The sequence below is a fragment of the Pocillopora verrucosa genome, chromosome 14 (genome assembly GCF_036669915.1).
Source record: "Pocillopora verrucosa isolate sample1 chromosome 14, ASM3666991v2, whole genome shotgun sequence".
Taxonomy (NCBI): Eukaryota; Metazoa; Cnidaria; class Anthozoa; order Scleractinia; family Pocilloporidae; genus Pocillopora; species Pocillopora verrucosa.
The window spans coordinates 13,799,154-13,827,004 of NC_089325.1; the positions used below are offsets into that span (position 1 = coordinate 13,799,154).

General features: G+C 37.2%; 3 protein-coding genes across 4 annotated transcripts; all 3 read right to left on the reverse strand.

Moving 5' to 3' along the window:
- Positions 1-1,387: 1,387 nt before the first annotated feature.
- LOC136278195 (uncharacterized) lies at positions 1,388-3,548 on the reverse strand. 2 transcript variants are annotated; one of them, XM_066161619.1, is made up of 5 exons: positions 3,247-3,548; positions 2,827-2,989; positions 2,615-2,712; positions 2,269-2,335; positions 1,388-1,771 (listed from the first exon to the last, which is right to left on the reverse strand). In XM_066161619.1, the coding sequence occupies exons 1-5, from the start codon at positions 3,438-3,440 to the stop codon at positions 1,664-1,666; spliced, it is 630 nt and encodes a 209-aa protein (XP_066017716.1). In that variant the 5' UTR covers positions 3,441-3,548; the 3' UTR covers positions 1,388-1,663. The 2 variants fall into 2 exon arrangements, with proteins under 2 accessions (XP_066017716.1, XP_066017715.1); XM_066161618.1 differs by having other exon boundaries at positions 1,388-1,866.
- A 351-nt stretch (positions 3,549-3,899) lies between these two features.
- On the reverse strand, positions 3,900-11,789 carry LOC136278209 (uncharacterized). Its single transcript, XM_066161670.1, has 5 exons — positions 11,689-11,789; positions 9,507-9,902; positions 9,229-9,384; positions 4,549-4,689; positions 3,900-4,159 (listed from the first exon to the last, which is right to left on the reverse strand). The coding sequence occupies exons 1-5, from the start codon at positions 11,762-11,764 to the stop codon at positions 3,927-3,929; spliced, it is 1,002 nt and encodes a 333-aa protein (XP_066017767.1). The 5' UTR covers positions 11,765-11,789; the 3' UTR covers positions 3,900-3,926.
- A 5,107-nt stretch (positions 11,790-16,896) lies between these two features.
- LOC131786245 (uncharacterized) lies at positions 16,897-23,271 on the reverse strand. The gene is made up of 6 exons (XM_066161749.1): positions 23,184-23,271; positions 22,904-23,062; positions 20,940-21,080; positions 20,141-20,308; positions 18,202-18,821; positions 16,897-17,714 (listed from the first exon to the last, which is right to left on the reverse strand). The coding sequence occupies exons 1-6, from the start codon at positions 23,269-23,271 to the stop codon at positions 17,535-17,537; spliced, it is 1,356 nt and encodes a 451-aa protein (XP_066017846.1). The 3' UTR covers positions 16,897-17,534.
- Between the last annotated feature and the right edge of the window lie 4,580 nt (positions 23,272-27,851).

A 27,851-nucleotide genomic window follows, 5' to 3' on the forward strand; every position in this document is an offset into this window, starting at 1 on the left:
ATCGCCCCATATATGGCACTGTTCCACGTGCTTAGAACGGGACGTTTAAGCCGAGAGTCAATAAGGAAGCGTTGTACAGCTTTTTTACGTTTTCGACACGTGTATTCAAGATAATTCACTGTCTAATCGCACCACAACTCGATCATCAATCTGGGAGAGCAAGCTAAACTGTTTTTGAAATCTCACTCAAAAGAGTGAAAACTGTTTAACAAGAGTAAAAACTGCTTAGCGTAAATACTGCAAGCTGATAAGCAGATAACAATAGAGAAACATGTGTCCTCCCGAAGACCTCCGCTTGCCGACAACCGTCACAACATCTATCGGGCGTGATCGAGTTGAGCGGAAATCAAGGTCAAGGACTTTTTTCATTTGCTGCCACTTGCGAACAAAACTGTACTATGTCAATAATTATACCGTAGTATCAGCACAAAATGGCTCTTAATTAGTATAAACGACATACTTTTGCTAGATAAATATAATTCAGCAGGTTTAGGCGAGTTCTTGGTGTGACATGATATAGTATGTATGGGCAATCACTTGAGTGCATGGTAAGAGTCGTGTCTTTGCTTGTAACCATTCTGTCATGTCGCAAAATTAAATAAAATTTAGGTGTGGTGGTAATCATTGTTTATCAATACCCTCATTAAAGAAAGGTTTATAAATTTCTAGCGCAAGAAAATATAAATTGTCCGGTTTGAACACCAAACGCCCCCAAACTACAGTCACGCACATTCTCCTCTTTCATTTCCACCATTAATTTGAATAGAACACAGGGCTGAATCCCACCTTCTCTTATTTTATCATTTGGTAATCCTTGATTTTTTTTACAATACACACGAAAATGATGTAGATCAGAATACACTACACTTGCACCTGATAACACGAAGATTGAGCCAAGATTGATTGGGATTGACGAGGTCTGGAACGATCACCTTAAAGCCTTTTTTTCTAAATTCTAAAAAAGAAAAAATAATAATCTGCTAGTTGAAAAAAAGTATCGATATGTCAACACTATCAGTCTTGAGGCGAGCTCCTTCGACCATCACGCATCTCTGCTCTCAAACATATGCGCGTGCGCAGGTACAGCTGCCTCGCCTTGTTCTACTTTATTTTCTCCAACAGTAATTACAGTATTATGAATGATCATAATCATGTTTTTTTGTTTGTTTTTTTTCCTTTGGGTTAAGCATCCACTTCACAATGGAATTTAACTGGCATATAATGTTTTATTACGCTGGCAAAATTTCATTTTGAAAACATATTTAATGATAGCGGTAATGACGAATTTAGATAGCTATATAATTATAAAAGAAATGTCTTGAGTTGCTTTCTCCTTATATTCATTATTATCATTATTATTATTATTATTATTATTATTTGATCACGAATTTGCGGCAAGTTTCAAGCACTAGTAACAGCGAGTTTCGCATCATTAGCTGGGTGCAGCATGCGTGAACAAAAAAGATTGTTAAGACTATAAAATAGCATAACCTACGGTCCATTTACAAGAAGTGGGTTTCTCAAACCACGACTGAATTAACACAGTATCAACGGAAATTCTTGTTTTCCCTTTGTGGCTTTGCTGGGACAAGAACTATTATTTCACTATTTATCTCAGCTTGATAATCTTGGATAAGCGCCAACCGTCTTACGAACAATCCACTCAAGCGTTAACATACTCAGGAGCAGGTATTTGATCCACATTCACATACTCAATGTTGCTGCCTTCCCTTGCAGATGTGTAGCTTCGGGAAACCCCTCCTTCTGGAGCCTACAAAATATCCAGTGTTGTTTGGGATTGATGACAAGGTTTATCGAACTCTGCTCTCGAATCCTTTGATAATTGCTGTTTACTTGGCTAACTCTCTATTGTCAATAAACAAAATTGAACGAAACTATAAACGCAGTCTATCGATAATTCGATCGTGTCAAGTGAAAATATTATTTTCTCTAGATCGTGTAAAACATGTATGTATTTAAATAATGTTTCTATTCACGTCTTTGTGACATGTTGTGCTTACTATTAAGGTCATAAATTAATCTACCACATCTTTCAGTAATGTTGATTCTTTAATCGGTAGAAATACGGCTAAAACTTTAGACTAGTGGTATTGTAACGTAATGCCTGTTTCCAAATGTGATCCCTCCGTATCGCATTTTTTTTTAATTTCATTTTTTTGTTTTTGTTTTTGTTTGTAATTTAATGTTGCAAAACCATATGGGGATCATATTAGGTAATTTAAATTCATTTTTTGCGTAATTCATTACCATCATTGGCTCTGGACACAGCGCTCTATGTACACCCTCCCGCTGGACAAATGGTTTACGTTGGATCCTAAATAAATAAATAAATAAAAAGCAAACAACAAAAAGAAGAAGAAACAAATCTAAGTTATATGTTAATTGATGTGAGGAATGAGTAAACTGGAATTTTAAGGCCACATAGGTTTTAGAGGAGAGAGGAAAATCTGTAGACTCGATTGCCACCCATGAAATAAACACCTCCCAAAATCTAAGTGCTTTACTTCAGCTTTATAATCTAAAATTATCGCTAAATGTCTAACAAACAATCCACCAAAGCTTTTGACACGTTTTACGATGGCGACTAACATACCTTTGAGTTGGTATCGGAATCTCATATTCAATATCTTTTGCTTCTCTCGTAGATTTATCAATCGACGCGTACGTTCGTGAATCGTTCCCTTCAGGCGTCTACGAAATAGAAAGTTTTATTGGTTTGGAAAATTTTAAATGGGTTCTTTTTGTTTTTTGAAAATAATATTTGGATCCTAATGGGTAGTTTCGTTTCATTTTATGTGTAATTACCATCATTGACTGAGGACACAGTACGGCATATAAACTCTCCTGTTGGACAGATGGTTCACTTTGGAGCCTCTCATTCATGGTCTCATTTCTCGCAGAAAAACTAGGCTGGGCACATCCATTCAAAGTAACCATAGGCAAATTGCCTTGAAAGTCGCGTTGATTTCTGTGTAGAGACAGGTTACAAATAAACATTCGAAAAGAAACAGAAAAGTAGGTTAGCTATCAATGGCATTTGAAAACAGAAAGACAACGACTGCTAACAGTAAAACAACGAAACAAAAGTTCAAAACACAAGCAGGAAACAGTTCGCCATATTCATCAGGCAATTAGAAAGATATCAAATAGACTTGACAGAAAACTGAAACCACTCAATGAGTACCAATAAGAAACCGGTTTCAGAAAAAAGAAATAGACACTTACGATGATTCTTTCGACACTGCGCTTTCTGCATCTAAAAAAGATGTGCATTTAGGAAACATGACTTTGGTTAACACTGTATGTAAAACAGACAGGTTTGTATCGTACCACACTGCAACAGTGGCAAAAGCAGAGCAAATTTGTCGGAAGACCGGGTCTTTGACTTTTAAAACATTTTTAGTGACACTCGAGTTCATTTGGTTTTGATTTTCTCCATTTTCCTCGTAAATTTTGAACTTCCATCACAGTTATCGGTTAACTGGATCAAATGTTCTCGCTCAAACCAAGCCATGAAATGTGGCGTGTTTTTGACCAGCCAGTGGGGACGTTTGGTTACTTTTTTTGTGCGTTGTGAGAATTTTGCACTCTATCACAATAAAAGGCTTCTTCGCGCAGATCCTTGTTGTCGCTCTGCTATAGAAGAATTTGCTCATGCTTTTAGCAGTGCGTATATTGAGTTATGGAGGCACTTGGGAAGTTTGGAGAGCATTCAGAAAGCTAGAGTTTCTCTCGGCTGCGCCTCAAGCTACTCTTACGCTTTTTTGTGCTCTCCAAATTTCCCGCGTGCAAACTCGATATACGCATGCTAAGCATGAAAAAATTATTAATTTTACTTTCGCAGACTCGGTGGATGTCACTGAGTGAAAGAAGGCCAATAAATGGCTTCCGTGAAGAAGCGATATCTAAATAAACGTAACATTGATATAATTTTCAGATGACCAAAACGCAAATAATGCAAGAAGCTTGCCTTGGTTCATACGACCTTGGTGTCGCCGGAAAAACAATATTCGGAATGCGACTGCAATTGCCAAGATGAAAATGGCTAGAAGCACTATGACGATCAACACCAAGTTTAACGTGCCAGTTGAAACGTTTTGCGGAGAATATTCACCTACGGCAGTCTCAAATGTAGTCCCTGAACAAGAAAAAAAACATATATTTTTTTTTCCGAAGTGGTTTTTCTTCTGTTTTCTGAGAAACAAAGGCCGATTAAGCCGAAGAAGGTTCTAATGGACCCTAAAACAAATAAAAAGACTGATAAAGATACGTTCATAACCAAATGAAACTTAATGTTGTTTACACGAATGTTAATCGGTCGTTAAAATATTAACAATTGTAATTTTCTATAGACACATGAGTTACATTTCTACCCCTCCCAGCCCGAAACATTTTTATTAAGATCTGAAGCTTTTTTACTCGCGTAAATCTATGGCAATCCAATATAAAATTATGCATTAAAACTGCTAGAAGTATATAGACGTTTATATAATAGACATAGACGACATTGATATCGTTATATTATACCTTGTGTTGAGAGATTGAATGTGGGTCGGTTTTGCAGTGTTGAAAATGTTGTAGTTGTTGGTTGGGCGTACAGTTTCCCCACCTTTGTTGATAATTCTTTAAAACGAGTAGCTTCCGGTGTTTGTGGCCTCCGAATTGACCCTGACAGAAAATAATAGAGAAAATTAATTTTAGAAATCATTACGTTTAGAAATACCCACGAACCTACTAAATACCTCAATTTATTTCACCTATATGCTCACAAAATATCAATAAATTGAAACTTAGTTGTTTTATTTCATCTTTCTTTACCTAACAATGTGCGAATTGACTCTGCTTATGATGTGATTTTTATCAAGATGGTATATCAAACCTTACACGAAAATGATGTTAGACTTTGTCACTAGCTGGGACGGATTTTCAGGTAATAGGTTGAACCTTTTACAATAACATTATCCGTTAGTCTTTTAACCCACTTATTTGCTAGACTTAAAGGTTAAGTAGTCCTAAAAAGTTATTTCTATACTCTACTCTCCAAAAGATGTAGCTGTCTGGCCAAGTGGACCCGTTTCGATCGTCGACATCGAGGAAATTTTTTCTTTTCAATGTCGTCGGCCTTATGCTCCGTACCGGCTCTGAAGGTGGCCGTTATGAACACATACCACCGGACAAATCAGGGGAAGATAACCAAAGAATTTAGCTTAATAGAATGCTGACTAAGGAGTCGTTACCACACCGTAAATAATTGTTCAACATTATTTTCGGCTGATGGATAGTGAGTTTATTATTTTTGTTTATTTCACGCGCTTGAGATGTACTCATACTCCTTGTCTTTCCGCATGACTTTATTTGCGCTCTTCTCTTCGTTTGAAAATCCTACCAGTTATAGTTTCCATCGTATTTTGTTACTAGAAATACATAATTTCCTGAACTGACCGATATCCTGTTACGTGAACGGTGCGAAACCTCTGGCGGATACTGGCATGAACACAAGCTCGTGGGGGCCGTGGCCTAACCTAAATTTACGAAAATGCATCGCACGAGCCATCAATCCCCCCCCCCCTGCCCTCAAGAAACAAAAAGTAGTAACGCAATGCAATGTCAATGTTATAACAGCACTGCTACGAGATAAATAAAGAAAAAAAATTTATTGAATTAGATGGTGGCGAATCCAAGTGCTGTGTGAAAGTCGATGCAAACCAAATATTAATTAACAATAACGATGTCAGTTATTTGTCGTTGAGCGAAATAGGCCATATGGGAATGCTTCACTTAAACTAAAGAAGTTTTCTCCATTGAAATCTCTATTTGAGGTTAACTTGAACCAGATAAACTCGCTCGTTTTCCGTTTGACTGGCTCGACGACAACAGCCTTAATGAGCCTTTGCAATCTTTGAGGAAAGGAGTAGCTCCGATACTGATAATCGATACTGACTTTTTCGGGCGCAACGCGCACGTTAGGCCTAGTGAAAGATATGAAGTTTCCATTCATGTGCTCTATGTACCTAGTCGGCGGAAAAAGAATTGTTCGACTAAAGACTCATAAGCTGTGCACTGTGCAATTTCACTAATGACGAACCAAAATCCCCTCAACCTATCGTTCCACGAATCGTTAAAATCCGCTCATAATATCTTATTACCGTATTTCAAACGCCGCTCTCGAATAAACGCCGCAGCATGATGATGTGAGCTGTACTAGTTCAGACGTCGAGAGAGCATATCCGACATCAGATCTAAAATTCCCTTTATATATTGCAGTAATATTGTCATGCAAATTGCGAAATTGAGAACAATATAAAAAATACTTTTTAGACAAGCTCTAAAACATGTTTCTGTTTTTTTCAAATTAAAATGGTCAGTTGCCATACTATTGTTTGCAAGAAATAAATTAAATTTTTAATAAACGCCGCCCTCGAATAAACGCTGTACTCGAATCTTGAAAACTCTAATAAAGGTTGCGGCGTTAATCGAATAAATACGGTAATCATTGAATTGAGCTTTTGTGTCTTTTGTTTTGGTTAACGCTTTTGCCAGGCTCTTATATATTCACAAAGTGTTCTGGAACCTTACATAATAACTGCGTAACTACATATAAAGACTCACTTATGTAGTATTTGTTGTTGTTGTTGCCGGAGCGACGATTGTTTTGCAGGCTATACCGAGAGAGAGTTAGTGCAGAAGATTACTTATTTCAAGAAACTTAATTTGGAGACAGCAATGAGATTGCGTCAATGGTGAGCTAAAATATAAACTATAGTGGGCTTAAGTAAGTTTATGACGGATGAGTATTGTATTGCCTCCAGGAGACGCTCTTTGTTAACAGTATTACTCGTTGTTTAATAAAGTAGTTGAGTTTGTAGGATTGTTGTGTTTTTCTGTCGGTTAGATTATACCGTAACAAGGCTAATTTTGTTCTTCCTTTCGGTTGAAATGCACTTCAACCGAATGCGACCACCCATACAGTGGGTGTCGCAGGAATTCCGCAATCACTCATACACTGGATGTATCAGAAATTCCGCGGCCATTTATACACTGGGCGTCTAAATAAATTCAACAAAAGAACGTCTAAAAATGGCTTTGTAGACGTTGTTTAGTTCAATTTCCTTTTCTTTATTTTTTGACATATTAGGCAATAATTCTAATACTAATTCAAATGTGTGATACTGTCAATGTATCAATGTTCTCGGAATCTCTTTGACATCCAGTCTGTGAGTGGTTGCAAAATTTCTGCGACATCCAGTGTATGAATAGTCGCAGATTTTCTGCCAGACTCAGTGTCTGAGTGGTTGCAGAATTTCTGCAACACCCAGTGTATGAATCGTTGCAGAATTTTCTGCGACACCTTGTGTATGATCATGAATGATCGCTGAATTTCTTCTACATCCAGTGTATGAGTGTGGTCGTAGAATTTCTGCTACATCCAGTGTATGAGTGGTCGCAGAATTTCTGCAACACCCAGTGTATGAATCGTTGCAGAATTTCTTCTACATCCATTGTATAAAAGGTCGCAGAATTTCTGCCACACCCAGTGTATCAGCGGTCGCAAATTTCTGCAACATCTAGTGTATGAGTCACATTTACCACAATCGATCTCAGTTTCCCTGGTCAACTCATGGACTGGGCATAAGGTACACCTCATACTGTTATATTGAAATTTGTTGCTGATTTATAACAGAGGTTTTGGAGAATACGGAGATTTCATTCATGATAAGATTTCTTTGGTGTCATGTAAAGAGAGCAGTGTAAGATTTTTCCCGATATGCGCATGTTGTAATTGGTGCATTGGAAGTGACAAATGAAACTCTGTGCTATTCAATTAAACAATTATATGGATTAAGATATACATAAAGACAGCTAGAATCATAAACACGTTTATGATATAGATATAGACGACATTGATATAGCTACTTTGAACCTTGTGTCGGGAGATTAAATGTGGGTCGGTTTAGCAGTGTAAAAAACATTGCATTTGTTGGTTGGGTGTAGGGTTTTGTCGTCTCTGTTCTTGATTCTTTAAAACGAGTAGTTTCCGGTGTTTGTGACCTCCAAGTCGACACTAACGCAAAGAGAAAATTAATTGTAGAACTACTCACGAATTTATTAAATAACTCAGACAATTCATTTCAAAATATCAATGATTGAACCCTAATTGTTTGTTTTCATCTTTCTTCAACTAACACTGTTCCAACTGACTCGCCTTTTAATGTCGTTTTTGTAAAAGTGGCATATCAAACCTTACACCTTTTTTAGGATGTAATTAAATCATATAAGATGCTATCTTAGCTAAATTGATAGCGGACTAGTTTCCAATAACTATATATTCTTCAACGAGTTAAAGGTGGCGGAAAAAACAAACGACAACAACAACAAGGTATAAATGTGCACTATTATTGCTACTGTTCAAGTCGATGGTCAAATTCGAGAGGATCGCGAAAATTATCTGAGAGTTCTGTCACTGGCTGGAACGTATTTTTAGGTAATAGGTTACGATTACATTATTTAATAGTCTTTTAACCCACTTATACACTAAACTTAAATTTTATATGGTCCTAAAAAGTGAAATCTTCTGATTATTTAGTGTCGCTGCATATTTGTTCCATTAGACCTCAAGAATACTGAGTCGTCCCCGTCAAAGTGGCTACACGCGCGTCGCTTTTTGATTGCCTCTTCGCCTATAGGGCTCCCTAAATTCTTTGTTAAAGAGAGGAAATCGTGAATTCGCTTAATTTTTCTTATGGCGAATTAATTTCATTATTCCAAAGGGGAACAAAGCACGAAAAGGCTAAAACAGTATTATTGGTTACACAAAAAAGTCACTCTTTGTATTTTTTCGGTTTGGGGGTCTTTGGATTACCTGACTACCCCGCAACTGATTTTGTTTTAATATCTCCATCAAAGTTGCCTTAAACAAGCTGCTCATTTAAATTTTCTGAAGGACTGTGGGATCTCTATACGATATATCATGAGTAGGGTCACAGCTATTGCCATTCAGTGGAGGGAGGGCTAGAGTCTTTGCCAAAAAGCTCATAGGATTTTCCCCTCTCTCGTCCCCCTCTTATAGTACATAATATATATTTAGTGTTTCCTTTTTTTAAGTGGACAGGGAGGGGAGGGGGAGTTTGGAAGTGCAACATCCGACAAGAACTGCGCAATAGACTAATGTCATATTACATTTCAAATTCCCGTCCAAGTAGATCTTACCTTCTGAAAGCAGCTTATTCCGAGTAATCGTCAATTGAGTTCTGTGTGAGAAGGAGTTTATCGTTGTCGCCAACGGTTGGGGGGTTGATCGAGGTCTGGTTGTTCTCTCAATGAAAATATCACCATTTTCTGAATTTTTGGATATGGTGGAACAATCTAGGAAGAAAATATGAACACGAGTTACCCGCTTCAAAATAAGAGTTCGCTTTCAACTTTCTTTTTTTCTAACTGTAATTTTTAATTGGGTTAACATAGCTTCGGCATGATGATGAACTTACTGACTTGCTTTTCACATATATATCCTGGATCACCATAATATATTACTGCTTGGCACGGAATGTTGTTATACTTTCCGTTTAGCAGCATCTCTCCACATTTTTCTTTTCCAAAATTGGTTGGTTCTCCTTCACTCCAACGCCATGTTCCAGCTGATGTTCCGTTGACCCAGGCGATGCTTCCACTCAACCAGTACCACGTATAAGATCCATCAACTCTTTCCAAGCCAATGAACCAACGTCTCTTTGTTCGCTTTTTGATTAAGTTCTTGACAAAGTGCCATTCCTCTTCGGTTTCCATAGAGACAAGTGAACCCTTCTCTTGTTCGCGACATTTTTCCTTGGCTGCACTCCAGCTAATTTTTTTGTCGTGGAAAGTATACTTGGAGCAGAACGCAACTAATGTTTATGGGAAGCCAACCGATAAAAGAGAAAAAATACAAAGAAGGATTAATGATCCATTTACTTATCTTTTAATTGTATATATCACTAAAGAATTAGAAGAAGCTATACCGAAGGTGCAGTAGAGATTGGGTGAACGAAACTGTGAATTTCCAAGATTAGATCACTACATAAGTCAAAAAACGACTGAGGAGTGGCATCCACCTTCCCTTCCCCTTCAATCTCATGTTTAATGAGATAAAGGTGAGCTTGAACTCTGTTTCTGCATCATAACAAGGAATACAAATAAGTAGGGGTTATCGATAAAATCGTGTATATGGCTAAATACTACATGTTTTACGCTACAACATGAATGCATGCGCTTAATTTAACTCGCAGATAGACAAATGTTCAGATCTAAAGATTTTTAGATGTGTAAATGTGAATCGACAAAAAATTAATTAGAAATACGAATATCAAAGTACAAATATAACAAACACAAGAATAACGAAAAAGCTACATGAAATAGAAACGAACTTACAATTTGAGGCGTAAGGAGGTTAGGTAAAACTCTTAAACAAAGATAACACGAAGCCAGCAAAACTAACGAAACGTCTGAGTTAGTTTCTTATATCAGCGAGAAATAAAACGTTACTGCTGTTACGTAATTCTTGCACAACCTCACGCAAAAACGCGAACTTATAAATTGAATCAAAACATAACATGCAACAGTAGTTCAATTGAAAGAAGAACAATATGAAATAATTCTTCAAACTCCGGTTGCTACAGTGTAAAGCTTTAACTAATCCCTCACAAATGATATTTTTCTGGCTTTTGAGTTAGTTGGTGAGGATTTAAAACGAGTATCAAGTAACGATAATCGACTTATACCCTTTGCAATTTTTTTCCCCAACCCATACGTCGACCCTGTTTGCGTTTTCCTGCCAAATGTATACAAACCTGACGTTAATAGAATAAGAGAGATGGTAAGTTTTGAGCTCGGTAAAGAAATAGAGAAAGATGTTTTTTGTCCTGTCACGAGCGTGGGAAAAAGAAAAAATTCTGAGTCCGGCATGAGGAATCGAACCTCAAACCTTCGCATTCCGCGGCTCGATGCTTTACCACTGAGTCACGAAGACTCTACGGTGAGCGATATCTATTATGAAGTTCATATGACATCTATTACGAAGTTCATCTTTGAAAACCCAACGTACATTCAATGAAAAGCATTGAAACAGTTGGAGCACAGTCCCCGCAAGAAAGATACATTTAATGTATACACGTTCAAGGGCCTTCAGTTCATATTTTACAAGGATGAATTCAAAGTATGATTAAAAATCTGAGGAGAAATGTGTTTACCATTGGTGGCATAGTCTTCAGTAACATTAGTAATGCCAAATGCCAACAGAAATATGGTGTAAATAGCGGTCCTCAAATATCCCGTAGATTCCAGTTTAGCGCAAAAACTGTTTAGGATGTTCAGTAAGGTTGAAATCGAAGTTTTATAGGGTGTTTAAAGAACAGAGCTTACGGAAGCAGAGGGAAGCTGATTTCTAGAGTATCAAGTTATGATGATTGACTCATATCCTTTTCAAATTTTTCCTCAACCATACGTCGACCCCGTTCGCTTTTCTTGCCAAATGTGTACAAACCCGACCTTCTTTCAAAGGAAAGCACTGAGTCAGTCGCAGCAACATCCCCGCACGAAGATACTTTACAGTGTACGCGTTTGATTGCCTTCACTACATATTTTACCAAGATGAATTTAAAGTATAATTATATACTTAAGGATGAATATGCTTACCATCGGTGTCTTGGTCTTCAGTAGCACTAGCAACACCGAGCGCAAACAGTAATAAAGTGCGAGCAGCGTTCTTCATAATTCCTGTAGACTCTTATTTAGCGCAGATACCGTCGAAATGTTCAGTGAGGTTGAAATCGAAATTTTTATAGTTTTTAAGGAACAGAGCTGACGGAAGTTTTTTGTTCTTTGTTTCTTTGTTTGCTTTTTCGATTTGGCAATACTACCTTAATCTATTTTAAGTACCATGCGCTTGATTTTGTCAAAACAAAAACAACGGCACAGACAACAGAAAACAAACGAAAAACTGGCTTTAATCCAATGCTTCTGTCGTAACTATGTAAAAACCTAGTATTCCAATTTTAATGGGCCTGGAACGTTCCTTTTTTATTGATTTCGTTGTTAATTTTTCTTTTCCAAGGAAAATTTCAGCGTGATGCGAAGTAGTAAAGCAGGTATACGCTAAGGTAAATATACTTATTCTTTAGTTAGAGTTATTCTTCAAATTCCTAATAGGTGGAATACATAACTGTCCACAAACACTGAAATTTGGCCTCCGTGGCGTCCAGCATTTTGCGCCTTTAACATCATACTTATACTAAATCAGCTCCATTGGAGAGGGAAGAGACAGTGGAAATTAATAAATGAGTGACATGTATATGCCATAATGTAGTGTTTAGGTTGAGCTGAAATTTTTGAGTTGTTCGGGGATAGCATTTTGCACAAGCTCTTATCCGCAAACCCATTTAGAATAATCGGTTATCTTTTATTTTCTTTTTATCCTTGAAGGAACAATGGATAGGCTAGGCTACTCAAACAATTCTCCTTAAGCAGATTCTTTTCTTTTCCTTTTTTTTTTTTGTTTTCTGTTTTTGTTTTTTGTTTTTTTTCCGTTTAAACCAACGTTATCCACTTGAATAAGTCAAGGCTGAAATAACGAAGAACGAAACTTTATGAAGTGCAAATGAAACAGCACAGGCAGTGCTCACCCGTTTAATGGTTTCCTCAGCCTTTTATTGAATTCGCTATGATTAATGTTATTACTGTACGTATAAAGAGCCTCATCAGAATCACGCGTGTATAAGTGTGGTTATATTTGTTGAGAAAACTGACTACAAACTTCAGTTAAAAGAAGTGAGGAAAGCTGGGTAGCTCCGTTACGAAGCGGTTACACTTCACGATCTTAATTATGGAAACTGCGAACTAGCATTTTAGGGGTGTTCAATCATATGATTTACTATGGTGTCTCACACTTGCTCTCAGATGATTTCAACATTAATGCCTATTTATTCATGTCCAATAAAATGATTTTTACCTGATCAGAAAATAAGCTCTTAATCTTGGAAAAAGCGGCATTATACGAACGCTTTCTGGAATTTTTTTGTTAAAGGACAATCCAAAGTTTCCCGTTGCTTTCCAGCCGGTGAATTGAAGTATTCAGTTTCTTTATCCGGCGGTTTTCGTAAACATTTAACACTCAGAAAACTATTCTTTCTTATTGACAAAATCACGGTTAACAGCCGGCGAACATATTTGTTCAGTCAATTTGAATTATTTTCCAAAATTAAGAAGGTTTTCCGCAGGGCATACATTTCATCAAAATGCGGCTAAGTATGTTATAGTTGTGGTTACTGACTATTCTTCAGAGAAAACTTAAGTGGGCGATAGAAATGATATTGTAGCTTGCTATAAAACAGTGCCAGCGGGATGAAGCCGGTATTTCGTTTGTTTTGTGTTCCTGTTATTGTTTCACAAAATGAAACGCGTGGTTCTTAAAGTATGGCCCAAGGTCTTGCCATATCGAAAACAAAAAGCTTCGGGTCAGCTCTGTTCCTTAAACACCTCATAAAATTTCGATTTCAACAGCAGCGAATTATCTAGAATTTTAAGAAGAAGAGCTGATTTCTCTTAATCATTAACAAATATTGTCTTTTTCAGTTCAATTTCACTGCGCGCAATATTGCCCCCATCACTTAAACATATCTGTCTATGAAGTAGCCCAAAAGAAAAAGAAATGGCAAGGCAACAAGGTCTGTTAATTTTTCCGAGCAATAAGAGCTCTAAGAAAGTAGAAATGAACATAAGGGGTCAAGAAATGCGGCGATAAACTTTCAGGGTAGAGTTTGGATTAGATATTTACATTAAAAGTAGGGGCATAGGAGCTGTATTTAGCCACATATACAAGATAGTATACCGTACAACGGCAGCAAGACTCGATCCTTCAGTCTGACCATCAATCTGGGTGAGCAAATTACACTGTTTTTGAAATCTTACCTCTAAGAGTAAAAAGAGCCTATGGTAATTACTGCGGGCTTATAAGCAGGCAACAAAAGAGAAACATTTGCCCTCCCTTTTTGCACTTTGTACCCCGAACGAAGGGGTCCGCTTGCCGACAACCGTCATATCATCTATCGGGCATGATCGAGTTGTGCTGAAATTACGGTCAAGGACTTTTATCATGCGCTGCCCCTTGCGAACAAAACGGTGCTATGCCAATAGCAGCGGTATCTAAACTAAATGGCTCTTAATTAATATATAAGACATACTTTTGTTAGATAAATATAAGCCAGCTGTTGTAGGTGAGTTTTTGGTGTGACATGATATAGTATGTATGGACAATTGCTTGAGTGCATGGTAATAGTCGTGTCTTTGCCTGTAACCACTCTGTCATGTCGCAAAATAAAATGAAATTTAGATATGGTAATTGTTACAGAATGTGACCTCACACATATGGTCAACAGTGGACTGTTGAATAAATTAAGCTGTAATAAACGTTCCTGGATCATCTTCTTCCTTCGGGATTAACGTAGCTGACTCGTATGTTCTATGTTCAATCCGTTTTTATTCCATCTCATCCCACCATGACAGAAGGAGCGACTTTAACAGTAATAATAAGTATGTGAGTATTCTTATTTTCTTTATCAATACCCTCATTAAAGAAAGTTTGATAAATTTCTGGCGCAAGAGATGTCTGTCCAGTTTGAAGACTCAAACCATATCAACGTCCCCTTTCCTTTCCACCATTAATATGAATAAATCACATAACTAATTCCGCTTTATCTCATTTCGTTTTGTTTGGTAATCCTTGATATGTGACAATACATACGAGAATGATATCAATGTGGTTAGGAATACACTAAACTCGCACCAGATGTAACTAAGCTACAGCAATAATCTAAGACTGAAAAACCAAGGACTCCCGGCCCCGTGTCGCTTCAGTGACATGCTCTGTACTTTGCATAACGTAACGATGTTTCTTCCAAGGTGTCAAGCTCCTTGAGGAGAAAAACGAAGAAAAATTCAGCTTCTTAATGAACAACACATTTGTCAACCATAGGAAGCTACAGAGTATACAATGTATATGATACATCTCTATGCTGGCATGTAATACATTATGATTAACCAATTAGAAAAGTATATGTTTTATTTGGACGTGTGCTGTTGTTCCAATTCTAACGCTCCCTGAATTCGGTTGATGAACACAGGTTTTTTACGGCTGTTATCCATCTAAGTTCATTGAATAATTTCCGGTGACTAAACGGTTGACAATTAAGGCAGTAGGAAGAATTTGTGATATTTCACATTTTCCAGACATGAAGTCTAAGATTCATGAAGAAGGCCGATACACTTCTGATTAGAAAATTTTGGAATCTTTCTACATTATTTTAAAAATAGATGAGAAGATCAAATACAAATGCGAGTCCTAAACGTTTAAGTCATTAACTATTTGGTATTGCTTGAGACAAGAATACTCGAGCGATTCCAGAGAAATTTAAACCCACGCGCATTCGGACATGTATATGGAAATGATTGCGGTCACCTTGTCTGTAACTTGGGTTTCCGCCTGACTATCGCTTCAGTGATGATAGCGATTGAACAAAAACAAACCAAAAAAAGCAAATAAATAGATCGATGCATAACCTGATTTTGATCAATTAAAGCTTTCATTCAAGTAAGATATTTACATGTAAGCTAGATTAAGAAATTTGGAGCGTTTTTTATCAAAATTTCCGCAAATATTTGGATCAGTGACTTATTTTCTAAAAGATTGTTCAATGCAAACTTTAGAAATTATTTTTAAGATTCAACACTGAGTCAACCAGATGTAGATACTCACCCAGTCATCAGTATATTCGAAGAGTGATATAGCAATCTTCCAACAGTCATTTCGCGTCGGACAGAAAAGCGTCTTAAGAGGCACATAGTAGGACCGAAACAAGTGATCGGATGATTCCTGTCGGAGTCCGGAAAAATTTTTTCGACTGAACGTGATCTCAACATACCTGCGCTTCAAATCTCGAGAATTATCTTTTCCCACTAAATTATAACAGTCAAACGTTTGTGCATGTGTGAAACTGGTATTGACTATTTGGCGTGCTTTCAAGCTGTAGCCTCACACGAGTTACAAACAACTTCACATACCTGGAGGTCACGGTTTTTTCAAATATAACCCGTTGTATTCAAAAAGTGGAGTTTTCCTTACCATACTTTAGTTTTTCCTTTTAAAGGAGTATCAGTGAGTTGATGGCTTTTTCGACTAACGTTAAAAAATTTGGCCATTTTACGGCTAATGTTTCACTTTCTTCCTTATCATGATAAGATGAAAAATTTATACGGTGAAGGTTCTTTTATCGAACAACGTTTAAAATTTGCCAATTTTTGCGCTTAACGGCTATATTTTCAGTCTGTTAGAAGATTCCTCTGAATGTTTCAATATTCTTTCGCCTATTTTCCAGGATAGCAGCTGTCCTTTTTTTTTAGTTTTCCTTCGATATTTTGAGCGGGAAATTGGCACGCGGCCGGCGAAAATCGATCCCCTTATGCATGCCCGACGTTTGACTGCTGTGATAGTTAAGCCGGTGTTACTGATGTTCTTTGCACGAATAGTCAGTTTGGAAGATAAGTGATCGCTTGAATTCCAAAGCTTAGTGATTGAGACATAACATAATTCACACAATACAAACAAAATAAAACATTGTCGGAGTACCTTTCCGTCCAGAATTTACTGGCAGATTGTTGTGTCATCATTTCATCAGTAGGAATAATATGTATCGCGAATAATCTAATCACGTTATCAAATATTTCCCATTGATTAAATAAAATTGTTAATTTATTTGCCGTGTTTTATTTTATGATACACCGTACCATGATATTTGGAAATACAAACAAGTACTACGCTAACGCTGAAGTTTAATTAAACGTCGTCAGACCTTTGGAATTCATAACTTAATTATAAAAGGGAAAAGAAACTAAGGATATTGTAAAAGTTTTATACTTTACCAAGCTATTATAATCTCTTGACTTCACTCGATAGTTCAACTATACAAAGATAAAGCCTCTCAGTTACATGGAGCTAAATTCCAAGTTCAAAGTGCTTTGAACCTTCGGAAGGTTTTCCTTCAGTACGCCCGAGCGCAGTATGCTGATTTCCAACTAATCGCCATGCATACTTATCCCTTGTAAGTAACAGTGTTTTTTTTGTTCGGTTTTTTATGTACCTTAAAGTAAATCATCGTAAGTATTCTGGTACACAACATTACTTATTGTTACAATATTGTCAGTTAGACTGATCCTAAAGGATAACTTGTAATGGTGGTTGGGGAACATGTAAGACACTTACATGTATACATATACTTTAATAGGTCTCTAACAGCAAGTATTAAATAGTACTATAGATAATGGACGATGGTTACCATCACTTTTACCAAAATAGTCCGTTATTCGCAATGACAAGACATATGATTAATTATAATTGTTTTCCACGACAATTTTAATCATTTCTCTTTAAGGTTTAAGTTAATTTTTATGTTCTTCATTAAATTATTTTCAGTATTGGAAACGAACAGAGTTCAATGATGTTCGCCTTTCTTTTTTCCCTCCAGATTGTGCTGCGATGTCATCACGCTTGCTGTCTTGGCATGATCAATTTGGGCGTATACTGTTTGGGACTGTTCTTTGACAAGCTTTGCGCTACTTTCTCGGGAATGGATCAGATCAGCGTACACAAGGCCACGGTATGGAGGGGGCTTCTAGATCATAAAAAAAGTGAATGATATGTTATAGGCAATTCGTGAGGCCAGCGACACCGAATAATATTGACAACATAGAAGCTAATGAGAAAAAAGATGAATAAATAAATAAACCAAACGAAAATGATAAGCTGACAAGATCAGTCTTGCCTTTTTGCTGTGATTTGTTTTTGGTCTTATTTTTGTTCGTTTGTCTGTTAGTTTTGATATACTCATATAGTTTTTAGAGGAACCTTTAGATACTTGAAAGCAAGTCCAGCTGCCGTATTTCAGCTGCATCTTGACTGTCATCGGTTTATATTTTGAATCGAAGAGGTGAATGTATCCAGATTTATTCCTTAGATTAAACAGCACTGAAGCAAAAAAAAGATGTTAATGAAAAATAACAATAATGATAATAATAATAACAATAATAATAATAATAATAATAATAATAATAATAATGATAAAAAGGAAGAAAGTTCTCAGGATTTGTGAAATTTATTACCTGTGGCGGTTTCTTCTTTTTCGTCTTTTCAACAGCTGCGTACAAATATTCACTGTTCCCGCCAGCCTGAAGTGTCTCGCTCTCTGCAGCCTCTGTGTTTTTGTCGAGTCCTAAATCAGTTGAATGCGACGAATGGTCATTACAATCGACACAGGACCTCCGGTTCACAGGTAACCCTGTTCCTTCCTGAGGGCGGTCCGATGATTTTTTGAGAGTGCTTGCTTCAGAACTGACTCCGCTTTTTCTCTCTTTATGAACCACAGCGTATACGTAATCTTTTCCTTCTTCTTTTTTATCGCACAAAGCAAGTGGCTGCTGTATTCCTTTCTCATCACTCACCAACACTGTGTTTTCTCGTGCTTTTTCTTGAATATCTGAACATCCTTCGCTCATTGACCATGACTTTCGATTAGTCTCGTCTAGGTGATCGTGCTCGCACTCTTTTTTGCAGTCGCTCGCTGGATCATGGGTGATCGGCCTAGATTCGGTTTGTGAAAGGGTTAGGTGAACAGTAACCTCGGCAGAACTCTGTATTTGTTGGCCAAGTACAGGATCGATCGATTGCAGTTCGGAACTCGGGGGCACCTCGTAAGTGCAAGTGACCCGATCGCGAAGGTGATCTGAAGGTGATCTGTAAGGCAAAATGATATCTCCTCTCGCTTAGCGGGATTAAGATATATTAGAATATATTCATAAAGCTCATAAATTTCAGGAAAGACGTAACATACTTTTTAGAACGCAAGTCACATGCACACTTTAAAGTAAATAGGATGCATCAAATGGAAATAACACTCAACTTTTCCATAGAGAAAAGGTTACAATTTTTCGGCACAAATGAGTTTAGAAGGAAAAAAAATCTATAATTGTCTGGACAATAAAAATGATAATTATTATCACTTGATAACTGCCACTGAAAGAGAAGCCTCGTGGATAAATTTGTTTCATTTTGATGATAATCTTAAAATCCAGAGCAGCTTTCAATCAAAGCCAAAATTTTCTGCCATTACTTAAAAGTTTGTGATGGACACTTAATTTTCCGGGTGATTTATTAACAAACCTCTTGACTTTCCGCGTTCAAAATCTGGAGAAATGAGATTTGATTACTTCATTTAAAACAACGAACACTAATGTATACTACTTGCCGTAATGTTGTTTTCATGTTAAAACACACCAATAACGTTGTCGCCGTTAAAAAAAAAAAAAAAAAAAAGAAAAAGAAAAGGAAGAACGTACATGTTAATAACAAGCGAAGATAAGATATAAACAACCCTCCGATCTACAAACTACGCACCCTCCTCTCCCAAAGCACAACAGGGAGGGGACGGGATCCTATTTTCCAATTGGGAGTAAGGGGTTTTGTTCCCCCATAGATACTTTTACCACTTTCTCGGGAAGATTTTTGCAAAATATGTTAATGATATATATTTATTCAAATTTTTAACATATTCACTGAAATTGAGTAGAAAACTGGAGGTATTAAAAAAGCTCGGTTGGTTATCTATGACTTTGGGAACTCCTCCACATTTTCGGTCTTCGAAAAAACCAAAAGCACCATAGAATGCTTGTCGAAGTATTCACCCTAAACATAAAGGATCAAAGTACAGTCAAATAACATTTGAAGAAAACTGAACGAACCTGCGAAATGCGAGACAGCGGCACATTCTATTATGCCGTTTTTGAAAACTGAAATCTGTAGGGGAGGGGATATAGATAATGAACGAGTGTAATGAGGATGCATCGATGCATTCTGTCATGAAAAATATGCCATTTAATGGAAGAACTAGTCTTGTGAAGAAGCCAAAGACTTGACATCAGCTAAGAAGTGTACTATACCAGACAAGAAAATAACTTCCGCTTCGTCCTTCGATATTCAATCGGCTTATCTTATTTCAAGAAAACAAAAAGATAAGCAAATAGGCAAATAATGCAACAAACTTGCCTTGGTTCTTATGACCTTGGTGTCGCCGAAAAAATGATATTCCGAATACGACTGCAATTGCCAGGAGAAAAATGGCCAGAAGCACTATGACGATCAACACCAGGTTTAGCCCGCGTGTTGAACCATTTTGTGGAGAAGATTCACCAACGGTATTCTTAAACGTAGTCCCTGAACGAGAAAAAAAAGGAAAAATATTAAACTTATCGTTTTCTGAGAGGCAAAGGCTGATTGAACCGAAAAAGGTTCCAATAAACATTAACGGAAAAAAAAGGTTCTTAAAATTACTTTAATACCCAAGTGAAATACAATGTTGCTTTTAACGAACTGTGATTGATCAAGGAATATTAAAGGTCAGATATTCTGTAAACTCACGAGTTACATTTCTACTCCTACCAGCCCGAAACAATTTTATTAAGATCTTCAGCTTTGTCACTCTCGTCTTTTTCTAAAATCGATATCCTCTGTTTCCTTAGTCAACACGTGGAAGAAGTTAATATACTGAGCATGTGATACGTCTCACACTGTCATAATAAAATTTATTGCTGATTTACAACATAGGTTTTGGAGAATAAGGATATGTCATTCATGATAACATTAAATTTTGTGTTAGGTAAATAAAGAGAGCAATGTCAGATTTTATTCCCCAGAAGCGTATGCTGTAATCGGTATATTCGAAGTGAGGAAATGAAATGCTATGGCAATGAAATAAAGATTAATTGAGATATGCCTAAAAACAGTCAGGAGCATATAGACGTTTATAATAATAGACATAGACGACGTCAACATCTTTATATTGTACCTTGTGTTGGGGATTTAAATGTGTGTCGGTTTTGAAGTGTAGAAAATGTTGTATTTGCTGGTGGGGTGTTGGGTTTTTCCACCTTTGTTGTTGATTCTTTAAAAGGAGTACTTTCAGGTGATTGTGGCCTCCGAGACGACCCTGAAGCAATCGAGAAGATTGATTATAAAAATCATTACTTCCAGTACCACCCACGAACTTATTAAATACCTCAATTTATTTCACTTATATGCTCACGATGTTCTAATGACGTCATCGAGTGACTTGTACCGGAATACCTGAACATGCTTCAGGATTTGGGGAAGGGATCGAAAACAATGCCAAGTTACAGTCACCTGAGCGTTTTCCGCATGGGCCTAATAAAACAGTATAGTGAGGTCCAAATAAGGCTCTTGGCAGAGCAAACGAATTCGGCAAATGTGTTGATAAATTTGTGGCCATCAAATTCAAAACGTGAAATTGTGCATTTGACACTTTCATTTTTCTGTTCCTAATGTTAATAATTTGTATCGGTTGAAAATGTAACTGAACCCTTTTACACATGTGTGCAATTACTTTTATCTGCATAAAGAAAAAGCAATTAAAAACGCCTTATTTAGCTTTTTCTAAACAAAGTGCTAAGCAAAAGGAAACCACCTATTTTTCTTCCCGCTTCAAAAACCTTTAGTTCGAATTTCCCCCTTACACATTCATTTTCCCCATCTTCATAGTAAATTTACCAAATCTATCATATTTGTGGTAATTTATGTTACTTCGCGTCCGAAATAAATGCGAGACCAAATGATACGCCATAAGTATGAAAAGGAAAAGCTGGAGTGTATAAATGACATACATCCGTATCGTTCCATTTATTTTCTTGTAAATATTTAAAATGTCAACAAACATTTTACTGTGGAAAACCTTCCACAGCACCCTAAAATAGAGTATCCTGGTCAGTTAAAAGAAAAGGGGATCAGATAAGGCTTGTCACCTCTTAAATCGTACTCGCTAGGTGTAGTTCATTCGGCCTTACTCAGTTCAGGTGCAAACTGGAGTGGTATTGCGTCTAATAACTTCGATGATTTGCTTATCACGCACGTAGGAGAACTTGGTGGTTACATTTTTATTATACAAATAATTCTATAGAGTGGGCAAAGTGCATTTTGATCCATTTCGACAGAACTGATACCCTCAATTTAAAGGTAGCAATCTCTCAAAAATAATATTGCCTATTTTTCTTTCATAAAATCGTCTACTTCATTCACCCCAAAAGTCTCCACTTTAACGGTTAAAGTTGAAGGAATTCGCCAGCAGAACACTCAGACACGATTTAACCTGTACATACGAAACCTTTCATGGTGCCGATACGCATAAGGTAAAAAAAAATCAACTGATTTTGTTTTAATATCTCCATCAAAGTTTCCTTTAACAAATTGCTGATTTATATTTTCTGAAGGACAGTGGGATCCCTATATGGTATATTATAAGGGTCACAGCAACTGCCAAACATAAAAAGGGAAGGCTAGAGTATTTGCCAGAAAGCTCATAGGAATTTTCCCTCTCTCATCCCCCTCTTATAATATATAATATACTTAACAAATAGAGAAGCCTTGACTGTGCTCTGTTCTGTTATAAAGCACGCAGGAAGCGGCTAGAGCACGAAAGAAGTGTAGGGAGAAACACGAGACGTAGTCGAAGTTTCCCCACTTCCACACAAGTCCCGGAAAAGGTCGAATATAGTACAATTTGGCAGATGGCGTGACAGCTTTGGCTTAGGTCTATGCTCTATACTCTCATAGAGCACGCTCTTTCAACCAATGACAGCGCGCGTTATATCCGAACTTTATTATAATTGTATTTAGTGTTTCCTCTTTCTTATAGTGGCCAGGGAGGGGAAAGGAGTTTGAAAGTGCAATATCCGTCAAGAACTGCGCAATAGACCAGGTTCATACTAGATGTCAAATTTCCGTCAAATTAGATCTTACCTTCTGAGAGTTGCTTATTCTGAGTATTCGCCGATTGAGTTATGAGGGATGAGGTGGACGTAGTCGTTGTCACCAACGGTTGGGGGGTTGATCTAGGTCTTGTTTTTCTCTCAATGAAAATATCACCATTTTTTGAGTTTTTGGATATGGTGGAACAGTCTAGGAAGAAAATATGAATAAGAGTTACTCGCATCAAAATCAAAGTTGGCTTACGACTTTTCTTTTTCTTACTGAAATTTTTAATTGGGTTAATATCCCGTCGGTATGATCATGAACTTACTGACTTGCTTTTCACATATATATCCTGGATTTTCACCAGAATTTATTTCTTGGCACCGAATGTTGTTATACTTTCCGTTTTGCCACATCTCTCCGCATTTTTCTGTTCCAAAATTGTTTGGTTCTCCCTTAAACCAATGCCATGTTCTAGCTGATGTCCCGTTGACCCAGGCGATGCTTCCACTAACCCAGTACCACGTATGAGATCTATTAACTCTTTCCAAGCCAATGAGCCAACGTGTTTTTGTTCGCTTTTTGGTTAAGTTCTTGACAAAGTGCCATTCTTTTTCAGTTTCCATAGAGACAAGTGAACCCTTCTCTTGTTTGCGACATTCTTCCTGGGCTGCACTCCAGCTAATTGTTTCGCCGTGGAAAGTATACTTGGAGCAGACCGTAACTAATGTTTACGGGGAGCCGACCGATAAGAGAGAAAAAAGACAAACAAGGCAAAATGATCTATTTACTTACCTTTCAATTGCAGAAATTAAAATAGGCTACACAGAAGAGGAACTGAATGAAAAGCTCAGACACACAAGAAAGTTTCTACATCTGCCATGGTGCAGTGGGGATTGGGTAAATGAAACTGTGAATTTGCAAGATTAGGTCACTACATAAGTCAAAAGACATTTGAGGGGTGGCATCCACCTTCCCTTCCCCTTCAATCCCATGTTCAAAGATATAAAGGTGAGCTTGAACTCTGTTTCTGCATCATAACAACGAATACAAATAAGTTGGGAGTTTTCTATAAAATCGTGTATGTAGCAATATTTTTGTTTTTACGCCACAACATTAATGCACGTTTAATCTCACTCCCAGATAGACAAATATTTAGATATAAAGATGTGTGGATATGTAAATGGGATTCGACCTCACGCAAAAACGCGAACTTAATTGAATATAAACACCGAATGCAAAAAGAAATATGGTGGAAATAGCGGTCCTCAAAATATCCTGTAGAAGAAACAGTCGAAAATCTTTAGTGGGGTTGAAATCTAAATTTTATAGGATGTTTAAGGAACAGAGCTGACGGAAGTTGAGGGAAGATGATTTTAGAGTATCAAGCTATGATAATCGACTCACATCCTTTTCAAAAATTTTTCCCCAACCCGTCCGTCGACCCTGTTTGCTTTTTTTTTTTTTTTTTTGCCAAATGTATACAAACCTAACATACTTTCAAGGGAGAAGATTAAGAGAGTGTCTCTGTAAGAGCGGCCCGGTCGATTTTGCTTGAGACACGGATTTCGCTCGTTTCTCGTGTGTTGTAAGACATTCATGTACCTATACTAAAACCACAATCAGTTTGATCGGATCTCTTTATTTTTCAGAGTTTTACGGAAATTAAATTTCACTCGAGCGAAGGCTTGTCGTGACACTTTTCAAGACTTTAATTTCATACAACTTTGGAGGACAATTTACAAAAAACTACGGAACTCAACAAAAAAAAAAAAAACCACAGCCATGTATATTAACTCTATCTTAGCTATCGAGGCGACTTTCGTAAACATCACGTGTCAATCAAGGAAACAGGAAGACTTGATTGACACCTTATCGGTTCGCCTAAATCACACACGCCAAAACCAATCAAATTCAAGGTAAATTTTTGAAAAAGTGAGGCGTTCTTAACTGATCCAACTAACATAGCTAGGAAGTAGGTGCCATAGAAAAGGTAACTACAGAAAAAAACTTTGCGGCCCAACCTTTACGAGAACTTTATAAGTCCGTGAACTTACCTAATTTTCGGCAATCTCCAAGTTTGGCCGCCATTTTGAGGGACTTGTTAACATGAAGCGTAACCGATATAAATCAAGCAGGTAGATCTAAAACCGTCAGAAATACATACGAAAGCAATTCAAATGAACTTTACTTTCAATTCAAGCGGCAAATTTTGAAATTGTTCGTTAAACTTACCATCCCCATGCGACCATTTATTCCAACAATTCAAACACTACAACTTTCTTAATTCTCCTCGTCGATTCCACCGCAAGAAATAACCTGTGCCATCCAAGCTTCGGCTCGAATGTGAAGTACGAATCAAATAACATAACTGCTTCATCTTCGCGGCAATATCACGCTGGTATTTTGATTTTCCGATCGATAAGAACGGTGATCAAGAATCGATCGGTTTGTTTACCTCATAAACGTGACCGCTGACCAGCTGCTGAGTGAAAACAGTACGGTTCAGTGGCCAGGGGCGGGGTGAGGGGTAGGTGTGGGCAGATTATCAGAAGATTTTTGGGAACATTCGAACATATGCATTAAAGTATGATGATAAACATTTGGATTCTCAGTCTTAATGCAAAGGCATGCTTCGTGTTGCAGACAACTTTTATTTTACTTAGTATTTGTTTTTTATTTCAAATACATTTTGTTCCAAATAGGACTAGCATCAGTTCATAGATTTAAAAACAAATCATTACCACGTAAATAAATGATATACGAGATAACCATTGAACCTCTTGTATCGCACCAGAAATAACGTGTCTTGTCTTTGCCCAACTCTGAGAGCGTGGAGCGGCAAAGACGCGAGATACGAGTCTCGCGTCTCGCGGCTTCTCCATGCTCACAGGATACGCGTGACCTCACTATCTTTAAGAAAAATAAGAGACTACTCGAAGTCTGTATTCCGTTCAACCATTTCATAAGAGTCACGCGAGTCTTTCAAATGAGTGAGAAAGTCACGAACCCATTCTTTACCTCACGAGCGTAACCACTGACCACTCACAAATTACAATATGCTTCTCCTTTGACGCGGAAATTAAAATCGTATCGAGTATACAAAGTTATAGTGAGTTCCTTTAGATCTCCCGAACTTGCATCGCGTGGGAAACAATTACAAGTACAGAAAGAAGTCGTTCATTAGAGAGACGTTCATTATGTCTCAGGACTTCTTTTTGAATAGCAAAGATGGAAAAAACTTTGGTTCATCGTGTGGCTTAAGCTGTTTGGTACGACTGTCTGAATGCATTGACGAAGTAAAACACCATTTGGTAAGCTGCCACCTGTCTAAAGAGGTTTTTAAGTGAAAATGAGCTAATCTTGGCAAAGATTGGCCTATTTCACCTCGGTCAGGAGGATAAACAAAAAAATGTGGATTTGCTATAGCCATCGCCACACTCTGTGGAAGTTTTGGAGAAGTGCAAAGGTAACATGTCAGTATCCTGATCATGATGGTGTCAGGAAGCGTATCCAAGGCACAGATATAATTACCTTGCATATGTCTCAGGACATTCAAAAGCTGTTTGGAGTTATTATTCCAGTTGAATCAGGTAGTCTTCAGTAACATTTTCTGTCATCTATTTTTGTCACGTGAAATATCTGCTCGAAAAGAGAAGAAATTCTTTATTAGATGAAGGGTACTTAAGTACACATGACGTTGAAAAAAAATAGATCTATGTGCAACTGCTTTTAATTACAGATGGAAATATGTACAATGTTGCTCGGTTGATAATCAATAATGTTTTTGTAGAAGATCAAATCACCTGACAACGCAATATACTTAACATGCGTACGGTTCACAATTATTTGCGGTCAGTTTTCCTCAGTTTGTATGATTCTCATTAACCAGTATGATTAAATTTGCAGACTAAAACACCCTTTATTTGATTAAGAATAATAAAAGTAAACAGTGCATGTCGGTTTTTAATTCCTGATGGATGCTACTGGGCTTTACTTTAACTGAGAAATTTGCAATCGCTTACCTCAGCTCTCTGTGTCCCATGCCGTAAGAAGCACAAGAAAAAAATTGATGATAGTGAGTCTTAGCTGAGATAAGAAGAATCAGAAAAGAATCTACGGTCCCAGAAACGCCAATTTTAAACACGAGACAACTAAGGCAAATTGAATTAAGTGTTATTTGTTTTATTTAAAACTATCGTTCAGATTATAAGATACGCGAAAAACTCTCCCCACCGATTTTTTCTTACATTCTGTTAATCAAATGTTTCAATAATTATAAAGGCTTTCTTGTTGATCGTCTTAATAGTAACAGTTTCCAGGATCCGAGGAGAGCAAAAGATAGAACAATTTTCTGTGTAGTTAGGTAAGGCGACATGCCGGCTTTATACTTCTTCCGGCGTGATAACGATAATGATGACGACAATAGGCAAAAAGCACCGTCCGCTAATGATGACGATTATAATAGTTATGAACAAATCTCAGTTATAGTCCTGAAAAAATATCAGGGGGTCCAGTCAAAGTTGCCTACACTCATTCTAAGGTTCGTGCGATTTTACGAGGAATTTTCAATTCCGGTGTGTTGCATGCGCGACTTTTGATAGGAAAAACCTGCACGCGCCATAACTTAAAACAACGTGTCAGCGGAATGAATCAAATCTCTATTTACATTCTTGGGAACAGAAAAAATTACTTAGAGCAAACATTCTAAGTATAGTGTTCATTCTGTGCATTGGGGCATAAATAAAAGGTTCTGGTGGAAAAGACACCTTATTTTATACCACTGATGTTATGCAATAAGGGTTATATGGGTACCCGGTTAAAAATATATTGATAACTCTATTAATTAAGGCCAGTTCCAAATTAAAGGAGAAAGTTATGAGAATAAAATAAAAGTTGTCTGTACCACGAAGCATGCTTTCACTGTTTAGACTGATAGTCCTAGAGCTTTTTGAGCATGTATTCGAATATCTTATGACGATAAGCCCGCCACCCA